Source organism: Lutzomyia longipalpis, chromosome 1 (assembly GCF_024334085.1).
Source record: "Lutzomyia longipalpis isolate SR_M1_2022 chromosome 1, ASM2433408v1".
NCBI classification, from domain to species: domain Eukaryota; kingdom Metazoa; phylum Arthropoda; class Insecta; order Diptera; family Psychodidae; genus Lutzomyia; species Lutzomyia longipalpis.
This window is the reverse complement of record NC_074707.1, coordinates 21,389,807-21,404,028: the sequence shown is the minus strand read 5'-3', so window position 1 is coordinate 21,404,028 and position 14,222 is coordinate 21,389,807. Positions and strand designations below refer to the sequence as shown.

Genomic DNA, 14,222 nt, shown 5'->3' with positions numbered 1-14,222 from the left:
AATGGTCACAGTGTCCACATAAGTCCTCTAAGTGTTAAAAAACCATTTTGTACGACTTTTTCTGGCGGAAATTTTGGGAGTTTTGAACTGGGGACGCCAATCGACGCGGCGTCGCTTTCTGGCGGAAAACGCGAGAAAATTGCAAAAAACTGAAAGTGTGAGGGAGACAGTATCAGTGATGTGCACCGTCTCATTTTCTCTTCAACGAAATGTACCAAAAATTAGCGTGGTGGCTTTTGGAACTACATTTAGGGCGCCAATTTCAAAAAGTAGTAAAAAAAAAAGCTGAATTTTATATGGGGCCGCTACGAAGGGGGACTCTGGGGGGGAAATAAATGTCGTTGGTGGAAACCGCCTGGTATCAGTAGACTCTGTACCAAATTTCATCACGATCGGACCAACGGTGTAGAAATGCATAGCTGTCCAGACACGAAATCCTTTAATTATTATATAGAAGAAGAAGATCAGAATGCTTTTCTTTTTATTGAAATTTCATGCAAAAAAAAAGTAAAGAAAGATTTTAAAGATTTATTTCTTATAATTTTCTTTTTTAGATATTTTTGAAGATCACCCATTTTCAAAGAAGAAATAATCAAACACATTTATTTCTCATTTATGTCTTTTTATTGCATACATAAATGCGAAAAAACTCAACGTATAAATTGGAGAAATACAAATAGAAAGAGTATATAATAATGGAGCTTAAAAGGATACACTTTGTATGTAATGTCCTCCTGTCGCGGTACTAACAAATTGCACTATTTGTTCACAAAAAAAAACTGGATTATATGGCGTCAAAAGTCATTCTGTTGTTTGGAAATTAATCCTATGTTGGGTATATAGGTTTTATTAAATCGTAAGAAGAGCCTAAATATTTTTTATATTATAATATTTTCGTTAAATATAATCTTAAAGTTTTACAGAGACAGTTTTGCATTATTAATAGCGTGTAAAGGTTTTTTTTGTCGTACATATAAATATTTTGGCCTTAACTACTCACTACTTTTTTTCCTCTCAGAATAAAGGTTATATATACTTCCATTAAATAGAAAACTATATAGATTTTTCTTTTCCTACATTCTATTAAATGGTTATTCCATATATTACGTTCTACATGGATTTCTTAAGGAAAAATAGTGTTTTGCTTTTCATTTCTTTTTCTTTTTTTAAATTCCTGATCATCAAGGCCGTTTTATATCTCCTTTTGCCATGGATTCTTTTTTTGCTACAAGCCTTATATAGGAGAAAATCTCCATTAAAAAGGACCTCTACCAAAATGCTACCAATCAAAAAATGAATGACAGTCACAGACTTTTTTGCTTTTTCAATTCTTTTATTCTCTTCTACGAAAAAAAATCATAGAAATAGCAAAAAAATTGATAAAGAAATGAAAAATTTAATTGAAGGTAATTATAAATATTTCTCACTCCTAACATGAATATTTTATTCAAAAAATATTCAAACAATCAGCACCAATTTGCAATCTTTTTTGCCTTTTCTCTATACAAAAAAATTTAAACTCTCTATTTTAATAGGTTATATATTATATTAAATTCAGTCCAATTAACAATAAAAGTTTGCTAATATTTCATTCCTCCAATATAAATCCTTTTGATATTCCAATTTCTTTTACACATTAATAAATTTTGCAGCAGCATTTTTTATAAACTTAGGATAGTCAAAAAGTTTTGGTTATTACAGGCTTTTATTCTAATTTTAACTTTTTTTTTAATGATTTTGAAGCATCATAATTTATTATTATATTTTGAGTTTAATGTTCATAAATGCTCTTCCTTCATTTTTTTAAATTTAATATAATTGTCTTTTTGTTGAAATGCTTCTAATAAATGCCATAGAATGAGAACACAATTTTTTTAGGTGGTGTTGAATTTCTCAAAAAAATAACTCAAAAATGCAAATCAAAAGCAAAGTATTTTCCATAATGTTGATGCTTCATAAGATAATTTGTGCAAAGACAGGAAGTCAATCAAATATGGCACAGTAATTAATGCAAAAATTAATAATGAAAAATATGAATAAGATTTTAATTTTCATTCAAGTGAATAAATTTGAAAACTTTTCAACTTCCCATTGATTTATAATGCTGCAGATGGAAAGAAAGATATGCACGCGGAAGAAAGTAATGGATACGATCTTTTAGAATTTGCAATGGTTCAACGACTTAATTATAAAAATGTCGAATTTTGCATTTTTATTAATTCATGAATAATTATTATTTATAATAAAAATATTTCAGGTGAAAATCACTTGAAGTGAATTGCTGTGATATAATAAAAATCTTCCATCATTGTATGATCAAGTAAACTCGTATATATAGTGGCCAAAAATTAACTACTCTTTTCCTCTTGTGAGAGCACAATTAACGTGGACTTCTTTTATCTTCATATATTTAATGATCTGCGCCTCCGGGCGGTACTTTTCTGCGCCCACTTGCCGCCAAAAAGCTTCCTCCTCCTCCTTCAGGTGCGGAGGTAAGAAAAAAATAAACAGACACACATACAAGCACGGATACAGCGTAGTGATCAAGATGTCAAGATCACTATCATTTGCAATCGCACGCCGACCAATTTGAATGTCTTTATGGTCAATTGGATTCTTTTTTTTTAATTGTCGATGGCAAAAAGGGGAGACACTTTATTTAACTAAAATGCTCTTCGGCATTTCACTTGTCTTCTTAGCCATTTTGTGCGCAGCAGAAAAAAAATGAGCTCAAATAAAAAAATCGTCCCACGGAAGATGTCCCTCGCGGGAATAAAGAGATCGTGGTGGCCGGAAAGATGCCGAAAAATTGTATCAGACGGCTCTTTTATTTCTTTTTAGCATTTACGGGAGGGTTTTGTGCGGACTAATGAGAGAAATTGATTTCTCTCCATTTGCGATCATCGTTCGACGGATCCGTATAGCCATCCCCCTGTGGCACAATTCTCAGTGACACACTCTTGGTCAATAGAGATCCGTGGCTACTCTCACGGGAGCCGGAATTCGGCTGATGCCACGATCACGACGGGGTGTTGGTGATGCAACACCCGAGGCACTATCCGCAGACGAGATTGTTGATCCGGTGGATTTCTTTGACGTAACAGCGACCTTCACTGGCCCACTACCAGCCCGATCGAGTGCCCCATTGCTATTCACCCACGCTGTTGTGAGATCCAAACTTTCATAATCACCTGCAACACTGTTCTCCCTGTCGTACTTGGACAGCAGCTCGCGCATCTTCTCCAATATTTGCGAATCACTCTTAGCACTGCCGGCCGCTTGGAGAATTTGCTGCGCCAGCGGGGATGTGGCACTCTTCACGGGGGACGTCGTGAGGGATGTTGACTTCATTCGACGTCCATTCTTATCGTATTGTCCCCCACCTACGGATGCCCGACTTCCGGCTGAGTTCCTGTGGAATGGACTAGTGCTGCTGGCCGATCGTGATGGTGGGTTGAATGTTTCTGTTGTCAGGGATGAACGTTTCTTTGTCTCCCGTCCACTCCATGTATTCTTCTCCACGGAATTCTCCTTCACTGGGGTTGTCTTCCTCACACTTCGGTACACGGGTGTCTTTCGCGATACCAGTGGCAATCCCGTGACAATCTCCCCTGCTGCCTCAGCACTCTTTCGTCTTGTAGCCATGGGAGATCGCGGAATCCTACTCACTGGCTTCTTCTGACCATCATCGTACAAATTATCCGAGAAACCCGTCTTCCTTAGACCCGTTGCACTGGCAATGTCCACCATGATCTCATCTTCTGTGATGAAAATACCATTCTTCTCAAAATTATTGCGCCCATCTGATTCTGGTGTTCTTGCATCGAGATCATCTGGTGCAGTGGCAGTGGTAGAATCGCTACTCTCCGCAGTCTTTGTACTCTGCTCATCATTTGGGGACACCTGGGAATCATTGGACCCTTGATCGAAACGCACTGAAAAGAATTTAGGAAAACAAGAGGATTAAAAAAAAGAGAGAAATTAATTAAAAGTTAAATCCACGTTCGATTTCTTAATAAAATTTTGAAGATTAAAGAGAGATCTCTCACCACTTAGTTCTGCGTCTTCATTTGATACTTGACTGTGGAGCGATGTCCTCTTGGACACACCACTATTGCCATTTGTTCCCTGAATAAGTCCCAAACTGCGGTAACCTTCATCACTGATTTCACTCCCATTGTCGCTGATGTTCTCAAACTTAACCGACGTATCCGTCCCACTATTGGCTCCACTACTCTCCACTGATCCACTTTTGGTATCATCTTTCTGATCATCCATCTCCACAATTGGGGATGGTGTTCCCACGGGTGATTGACATGAATCCAGCGATGTCTGCTTTCGTCGCATGTCCGTAAGTCGTCTTGCTCCAGGTGACATTGATCTCCTGGTCTCGGGTGACACCACGAATTTTTCTGGTGACTACAGTGGGGAATTCCATGAAAAAAAGCATATTTTTTAATCACATGTATTGAGTTCTCGCTCAATTAGAAGACAATGATTTCTTTGAGAGATTACACACATCCCACCATTTATAGACACTGGAGTGGACAAAGTGTTTTCTTTATTCCATCATCTTGTCTGACTAAAGGAGAAGGATTAGCGTGGCTTTTCCCTCTTTCTCTTTTAACAAATTTCTTTTCTCAAATGTATGTATTGCAATCAGAAGAAGATCTTGCCTAATTTTCTAAATACCTTTTGGCATAACTGTTATAAGACATCGTATATTACTTTCAAGTGAAAAAAAATGTTCATTAAATTTTGCAATTTCTCTGATCAAACACTAAATCACTCTCAGTGACTTCTTGGGCAAACATGCAGGCACTCTCTCGCGAAAGCACACCACTTGAGCAGTATTTGCACTCCCGCTATATTCGTTATATTATACCTGTGAGCTTTCCACCAAGTTCTTCTTCTGTGGTGTCGGACTACGGCTGCGATTGTGATTCCCTCCGGGCGGCGATAATGTGCTAATGAATCCATTTGACGGTGTATGAGATTGCTGCTGTGCTTGGCCAGGACTCGAGTTGGTCTGCTTACGTACAACTGGCGGTGATCTGGAAACAATCACCGATTCAACATGTATAGAAGAAAAAAAATCCTAATTGCCCACCAATTTCTTGTATGTGCACAACTCGATCGCATCAGGGGCAAGGAAATGCCCTGGGCCACATATATTGATCGCGATCAATACCCATTGCTAATAATACTAATTATCTCATATTTGATTGGGAGTGAGAAAACGTGCGAGAAAATTGCGACATATTCTCCTCCAAACCATATTTGATTGCCCATAATGGAACATTGCTTACATCTTGCGAATATTTTGCATAAGAAATTAGAAAGAAAATGTTATTTTCAATACTTTTTTTCGCTTTATATTCTATACCCAGCTAACACATAATAACTTTGACTTTACTTACTATTTATTAACGTTATAATAACGTTATATTATCGTAAAAAATGGTCAGAATTTCGTCATTAGCTTACTAAATTCTAACGTCAGAATAACGTTATTATTTGGTAAGTAAAGTCAGTAAAAATTGAGGCATTTTTAGTCATTTTGCAGAAATCAAAGTTTTAGTAATTAAAACATTACAAATCTATTTGTAGATGATCAAAAAGCTATTAAAAGACGTTTTTGCTTTATTTACTTCATTTTTTTTGCATAAATTCAATTTTTTTGTGTAAACGTTGGAATATCGTCAGAAATAAGTCATTAAAGGTCAGTAAGATGAATAATCAATCATTTTTTCTATCATCAAAAACTAATTAAAATGGCATATAAATGCATTAAAATGATTGTTTGAAAGAGAGCAAATAGTTTTAGAAGCTTTTTTGAGCAGAAGAATCTCATTTATTATATAAAAATATACTTTCAATTTCTTCCTTGAGAACGTCAGTATACCGTAAGAAAGCACAAAATTTCTGACCCTCCATCAACTTTGGCCAAAATTCCTGCCGAAATCTCAACGTCAGAATACCGTAAGTATACTTACCCTCCACCAACCTTTGGTGTTGAGGAAGAGACAGAAAGAGAAAGACTGCGTGGGATATTTCTTTTTTGTATTTCTGCACTCTTCTTTTGACCTTTGACAGGCGTTTGTTTTGGTTTAGGTTTTTCACGACTTTCTCGAATAAATCAATAAAAATGAGCAAAATGATCAATGAAATCGTTAAAGGAGATCATAATGAGGGTGCGCCAGGTCTTGTTCATTAAGAAATTCGTCATTTATTGCCGCAATTTGAGTATTTCGCGCATGTCATATAACTATAGGGAAGAATGCTTATGCGGGTGACCAAGATTGTGCGTAGGTGTCTTGGAAGACCTTTTCAGAAATTCCCTAAGAAGAAACGAGCGTTCAAAAAGGGACATCCGAACGTAAGGAAATCCGCATAGAATTTCTTAAGATTCAAATGTAAACCTATCGCGTGCACAAAATTAAGAATAATTAATCTGTCTTCTTTTCAATAAAAAAGATCATAAATTATTTTTTCTATTAGATACATAAGATCATTTGATAGAAATGATTTTCATCAATTTTTTGCAATATTTTCCTACAATTTATTTCAATTTTTTTTTCTAGAATAAGAGAAAAAATACATTAACGTATATATAATATGTATTGCATAAACTTTAATTGCCAAATCTCACATTTTCTTTTCAAAATAAATATTTAAGGTCCTTAAAAACCCTAAATTATTCCCAGGTAGGCAATTTAATTGCTCTTGCTTTGCAGTTTACAAGGGTTGCTCTCATTATCTCTTAAATGTTTATTGCAGGCTTGCAGGTCATAATCCGTATAAGACAAAATGTATTATGCTTAGGTTTCATTTTGGGTACCCACTTTTAAAGAAATACTTATGAGAAAATGGGTTCAGGTTAAACCTTGTTTCCCTTGAAGATTAAGTAATATTTAATTTGATCGCATTTAATATGTTTTTGTTTTACATAAAATAATTTATTGATGCAAACTTTGCTTTTTGATTTAATTCGATGATATACGAAATCTATTCAAAAATATAATAAAGTTTATTATGAAAGGTCTCTTTTTCCTCTACATTATATATCATTTATCTGTTCATTTTAACGTTTCGGTCAATTACGATATATGTTACAAAAATTTTCAAGCTACGAGATATGGCGTAGATTTATGTGTCCGGGAGTATCAATAATTTTTATCGCGAAATTCAGGATATTTAATTGCTTTTGAATCAAGCCGGGTTAGCATTTTAAGCAATAGGAAGGATGTCCAAGACATTTTAAATAAGCAGTAAAGACAAAGTCTATTTTCCATCATCAGAAATATTTCAAAAACTTTTATAAAAAATAATTAATTTTTAATGAAAGGTCCATTTTAGGTTCTTTTTGACTTATTTGCGACGGTAAAGTATTTCGGCATATAAATTTGAGATATAGGAAATTTCGAAAAAAAATTATAAATATTCCTTCCCATATTAATAAATATGGTATATTGGTAGGGAAATAGAGCAGACACCATTATCCTATGCTACCATGTATGCTAGAGAGAGAAATATGTTTGGGAAATTTTTTTTGGGATGCCATGTCAAAAATTTCCCCTTTTGGTCTCAAATTTTAAAGGTCAGTAGAACGTAAGAAAAAGGTCAGAAATTTCTTCCAATAACGTTATTCTGACGGTGTACTGACTTTCAACGTGGGTCTTTTTTATTCCCCATTATCACGTAAAATGACTTATTTTTGACGAATAATCAACGTTATTCTAACGATCATTTTCGGCACATTAGACCTTATAATGACCTTTTGTGCCGGCTGGGATAGTTAAAGAGCAAAGTAAATTTGAACAATTTATTTTTCTTTAATTTAATTTTCTTTTCCTTTTTAAAAAAAAATGCATATTGTTATGCTAGGTTACAAAAAAAATTACAAAGACATGCCATCACCTTCCACCGTGTACACAACACTAATTTTAATGATTTGTTAAGTGTTCTCACCTCTCGTAAAACACTTGGGCACGATGGAGCTCAATTCCATTGGTTGCGGCATTCGTTCTCGTGATCAAGCGCGCAGCCACAGATGATCGATGTTGAGCGCGGCACCGGCAGGGATCATGTTTGTCGAGGTAGTGAGAAAGGGTGTCCCATCCGCCACCCACGCGCACCATCACGTGAGACCGCAAAATCTGCATTAGGAAGACAAGTCACGGTTTTTATGCAATTTACATCAGAGAGTGGGGATTCATTGGCACAAGCCCCATTTGACCCAAATTTTTCAACTTCGCTCCTTGTGCCACCACAATTTCCTATGACTCGGTGACATGAAAAGGTTCACCAAGGCGCCAGTCCACTAGACGCCAAGTACTGAAAATGTGGTTGCGGTTTCATCCACAAACACTCTTTCTTACTCTTTTTCACTTCATCCCAAATGCATCATTCAATTCTTTTATTAACAATGCATTTAATCTCAGAGTTGAAAAACTCGTAGATTTTAGATGTTTCAGGGAGAGTGTTTGGGTGTCTGAACGTCTTAAAAAATTCAGGAAGTTTAGGTCTCAAAAAAAAAACTTCAAAAAGGAATTTTCTAACGCTAGAATGTGAAATATTAGACAAAAAAGATCAAAATTTAGAAAATAAGTGTCAAACGTTAGAAAATAACGTCAAACTTTAGATAACTATCAAATCTTAGACATTTAGACAAAGAACATCAAATTTAAAAAAAATGAGTGTCAAACGTTTGAAAAGAACGCCAAACGTTAGTTCAGCTTAAACGTAAAACGTTAGAATTTTATAAACCTTCAAAAGCTGTTAGTTGTAGAAATCAGCAGCAGTTAACAATCTTTATAAACCACGACTTCTTCTAGCACGATTTGATTTATTTAGCTCAGTGTAAACGAGCCCTAATTCCTAATTCGCTTTAATTTGACACCTTTTTAAATTAAAAATTAATTCAAATCATTTACGTAAATTATTTGCCTTAAACTTTATAAAAATCTTTAAATTGATTAAATAAATTCTAATACCAAAATTTAATTTTGAAAATTACAATAATCTTGAAAATTTTTCAAAATTACTTAAAACAAATCTAATATATTACCAGAATATGATATTTTCAACACATACATATGTTGATAAAAGTATATGGTATTTCTCAACATATTGCAGATTTTGCGAGATTTGTCACACTCTCCAAAACAGGGACGATGCTCTGTGGCAAAACATTCATCATACCAAATATACATAAAAGTGGAGGAGCATGATTATGAGGAAATTGTTTGGCCAAAGAAGCCCTACTTTTGCATCTCTAAGTGAAAGAAATTTTGCAAACTCACCCGAACGAATATGAGCACTTTGGTGTCACCAATACGATATTTGCCCTCTGACACTCTCACCATTGGAAATTGCGATGGACATGTGCATTTCTCCACGAGATCTCGAACCTGAAATATATGAGAAGGGGTTTTTCATTAAGATGAATATCCTGATCTTGTGCGATTGTTATTATTACTACACAAACAGAAATCAATCCTCACACCCGGTCATCAATCTCTTCGGTAGAGAACCGGCTTTTGGAATACACCAAGATCTCTTTTTCTTGTAAAATATATGTATATTGTATACATATCAGATATTCAACCTAACATACGCAATGGATGCTTCCTACGACAATTTGCCACGATTGTTGAGTTAAACGTGTGGTGGACTCAACTCCAGATCGCGCGGTGAACAACTGGACCAAATGCTGTTATATGTATATGTACAGCTCAAGGGGACGATCATTCAAACGGGAAGGGGAGGATAGATTGTGAGAATAAAAAGTATTATGCAGCTTTTTTGCATCATCAAGTATTTCCTTGGTGAGAAAATCACTGTCTTACAGTCAAAAGAACATGAGAGCAACATAAGGTGAGATAATCCGTATACCAATGAAACTACATTATAGTAATGATATGTATAAAATCAAGTATTGGACCCCGTAGATCACTGATCGATCGTCGTATAAGAAAAGGAGCTTTAATATACTTCTTGCGCGAGTTTCTTAGTCGCAACTTCGTCTATTTAGGATGGATGAGTCAGCTTCAATGCCGAGTTACGCGTCTCTGCAGTTAAAGTGGGTGTCATGCAGACCAGTTCTTCGATCTCTTCAACTCAAAACATTCCCACATGATCAACAAAAGAGTGGACACACCAGACACGAATTTGCCAATACAGTTGATGACAATATCGCAAAATTTCTTGCTTCTCCTTTTCTGTGGGTAATTTCAAGTGATTGTTGTTCCATGAATACACGGTTAGACATAATTTGACATACTTTTTCTCTATATTTTTTTTAAAGACTATTCATTGTCTTGTTTTTTTGTGTTTTTTTTTTTATGTTGAATAAGTTTTAAGATTTCGTTTTTTTAAGGATTTGATGGAAGGTCATAATAAGGTTCGGGCGAGAGGGAACAATTAAATCACTAAAATATTTTTTTTAATCATAAATGTTTTAAAAATTAATACATAAAATTAAATTAGAAATTTTCTTTCTTTGCAATTGCAACATTTAAACAAACTATTTCTAAGAGTGCTTGCAAAACGGTAGGAGTTGATGCGTGGAAATTCATTCAAAGTGAAAAGAAGTTAATCGTAGGTATAGATAGTAAAATTCCAAACTCCCGCATTTTTTCTTTATCTTCGAAAGAACAATACCTACAAAATAATGTGGTGAGGAAATGTGGAGAGACATCTCTCCATATATTGGAAAATTAAACACTTTCTCCCTATCAGTGTAGCGAGTGACCACAGGAATGGCAAAATGCACAGAATGATTGGGAATATGAGTCGTGATCCATTCACATTAAATACGATTACCATATTTAATATCGAATTGAGACGATACACAGAGAGTCTAAACTTGAGGAAGCTGTATGGTTGGTATCATTGGCAAAAATCAGCCATGTAAGAAGCGTGATGTGGAATAAAAATTGGTAGTGTACAATATTTTGCTGCGCACTTTGGTAGTCTCATAAGAAAAGGCATAAAAGACTATTGTGGTGGACTTTTGTTGCTATAAGATGTGTACCTATATAAAGTAAATATGCCTGAGAGATTCGTAGACGCCACTCGTGATGCACTAAAATCACTTTCCCATTGGCGTATATGTACATAGGTAAGGTACCTTCTTTGTCGATGGTGGCCAAGGTAGACAAAAGAGGAGAGAGATCCCCTTTTATGACAATTTGCCTCTATGTCCAGCCAGCGGCGGCACATTCTCACGATCATTGCTCGATTTATCGATTTCCGTCTCCCCCGGATGGACTCACATTAAGGACACGATGTGACCATCACGACTCTCTTTTGCTTCGATATTAATTCACATAATTCCTGGTAAATCGTCGTCTTGTGGAGCGAAGTACCGAAAGTGGCCTCAAGGTGTCTATCGTCCAATGCAAAGCAGCGTCGTAGCACTGTTGTGAGCAAACGATGGCGCGAGATATTCATCTCCTCTACCTTCACGCTCTCATATAGAAAAAAAAGCTCACCCGATCCTCATATGGAGTATCACAATTTTCTTTACACATATCCCACCAATTAGGTGCTATTCATGTTAAATGTGAATTGGAACAATGACGACTACCGACGTCATTCGAATTTGTCACGACAATCTCAATAAAATCGAGAGGCAAAAACGAGAGCCCTGATGCAACTCCCCATCCACACTCTAAAGCGGACAATTTCAATGGAGACCTTTCTATATATCCCGCGCGTCTTTATAACTATCATCACCACAGCCAGACACTCTCGCTCTTATTGGCAGTAGTCACGTCTAATGTGGGTCGTAGAATCGCCACGGGTTCTCAGACATTTTGTATCTTCTCATTTGAAATTGAAATTGTAATATGTTCGTTCAATTCCCAAAATGGAACTAAATTTCACCGAGATCCCCGAGATCAATCCTTCCACACACATTTACATAATCCGCAAGAGTTCATTCATCTATAAGTTTAGCTATAAGTGCAAAAGATCATGGACAAGAATGTAAAACCGTTGGATATATTAGCATTGTAGACTTTAAAAAATTTAATGTAGACATTTGACTTTCGATTATTGCTTACTCGTCTCACCGGAAGCCACATCACTTTTGACTCGGATGAACTTTTGCATCTTTTATGCGCAAAATCTATTTAAACCATATTTTAATGTTTGTTACATCAATGTGCCTAAATTATGTATTATATGTGAGCTTTTTAATGGAAATAACCAACGTTTGAGCACGAAAATAAACTACAAATGCAAAGATTTAAAAAAAAATCAAATTAAATATTTTAATGATAAATTAATAAAATTAATATAGATTTATTGAGTATTTGTGATGCAACATTTCCATGAGATGCACTTTGATACCTTGCAAAATTAATCATTCATTCGTTTTGCACTGATCAAAATGAAGTTGAGGCATAGATAAATAGGTGAAAATCGCAATATTAATTGGTAAAGGTGCTTCTTCCTTGTTCACCTACAACACCCCTATTGAAAAGTGAAGTGTAATTGAATATTATATGGTGATAGGTCAAATTGAGAAATTTGCAATATTCTCTGGTAAATACACAATGGTTTATAATATAGAAATTCCATTGTCCGCTCGCGCGCGCATAAGTCTCAAAAGGCAAAATTTACGATTCTTATCATTCATCCAATCTTTGTCTATTGAATGTAATCATATGATTTGCAATGGTGCACTGCGCACATCCACCTGGTTTTAGCTCTTAAAAACTCTATGCGCCTCCGTGGAATGTTGGTGGCTGCAGGAGCTCCTCTCATATATAGCATCTCACATGCTGCACCATTGATTCATTGTATGTTAAACACAGAACCTAACAAGATTTTGTATATGTGCCTTCCGCCGATCAGCACTTATGTGGTATATGTGGTATTAACTTTTATATTGTAATCGATCGGTGTTATATTCGGCGGGAACCCAGGGGGCATCCAATCGATACACAAAACATTCCTTTCAATTAGCCAAAAAGCTCCCAGAGTGCGTGTGCACAAATTAATGGGATATATGGTTGAAGCAGCAATGCGGTATCCACAGACTAGAGAGCCTCAAGTTGAACCTTATTGCGCAAAGTCTCGATCGTGGCAGCATAATGTTGAATTAATGTGTAATTGCAATTTCAATATCAAATGCTCCATTTGTTGCTGTTTGTCGTGCGTCGACATGATCAGCACACTTTGAGGTCATTTGCATGTTGCTTTTTTTTACTCTATACCTAAGTTGTAGTACGTACAACAAAACCATTTCTGGTGAAATTAAGTTTTTTTTCTCTCTATTCCATAGCGCTGACTCAATCGTTTATGTTTTGATGGGGAAAAAAAAGTAAAATTCAATCGGCTCACAAGGTCAGCAATTTGCAATATCACATCATATACAATAGTCAAATGTCAATTTTATTTAGTCAAGATAAGATATTGCGAAAGAAAATGATTGAATGACACCGCCATTCATGAGTTTAGAGGGAAAATTTATGGCGATGATCATAATTCGATGATGTCTTCATAAATGGAAAGACGATGAGCTACTTTCCCAAATGCGTTCGAAAAGTAACTGGTGGTGTGCTGTATGTTATGAGAATCCATCTGAGAAGTTTCTTTTTTTTTCGTAAAAAAAATAACTTATTGAGAAATAATGGACTGCAAAACATTCGCTTCATCTACAATTGGCTTTGTTTCCAAACACCACATATAAAAATCGACACGAAATACCCAAAGAAAAGATATAGGTGAGTGGTTTGCAAGCACGTATCGGTTATTTTATTGATCACTATCGAATTCGCATGAAAATATGGGCAAAGTTGCAAATGCGGAGGTACGTACTTATTAAAATTATCGAAATAATTGAGTAAATGCGACATTTCATGGCTTCCAGGAATATTCATTATATATTGTAAGTAATTGCCCGCATTGGCTTTTATGCATAATATGAAAACACATGTTGAATGTCTTTGAGTGGAAATTGCAAAAACTACCAAGAAACCTTACTCATGATGAGTTGTATACGCACAGTTATGTTGCATTAAATTACCATCAAATGTGACACATTAATCAGCTACTTAACGACTCTATTAAAAAGTCATAGAGTCTTTGAGATAACTTGCACAATAATTTTTGCCATGAAGACGGAAAACACCATATCGTCAGATTTTTTTTTCTTCAAAATTCCATTACATTGATTTCCATCAGCAAGTCCTCTCAATTGAATGTTA

The 14,222-nt window shown here is 35.4% G+C and overlaps 1 protein-coding gene across 1 annotated transcript in view; it reads right to left on the bottom strand.

Annotated features, from left to right (window-relative positions):
• Positions 1 to 601: 601 nt before the first annotated feature.
• LOC129796988 (GAS2-like protein pickled eggs) overlaps positions 602 to 14,222 on the bottom strand; it is a 51,724-nt gene continuing 38,103 nt past the window's right edge. The window contains exons 6-10 of the mRNA XM_055839188.1: positions 9,306 to 9,413; positions 7,972 to 8,159; positions 4,886 to 5,054; positions 4,050 to 4,419; positions 602 to 3,935 (exon numbers count right to left, since the gene is read on the bottom strand). Coding sequence (XP_055695163.1) covers positions 2,965 to 3,935; positions 4,050 to 4,419; positions 4,886 to 5,054; positions 7,972 to 8,159; positions 9,306 to 9,413 — 1,806 coding nt within the window. The 3' untranslated portion in view covers positions 602 to 2,964. The remainder of the gene's footprint in view (positions 3,936 to 4,049; positions 4,420 to 4,885; positions 5,055 to 7,971; positions 8,160 to 9,305; positions 9,414 to 14,222) is intronic.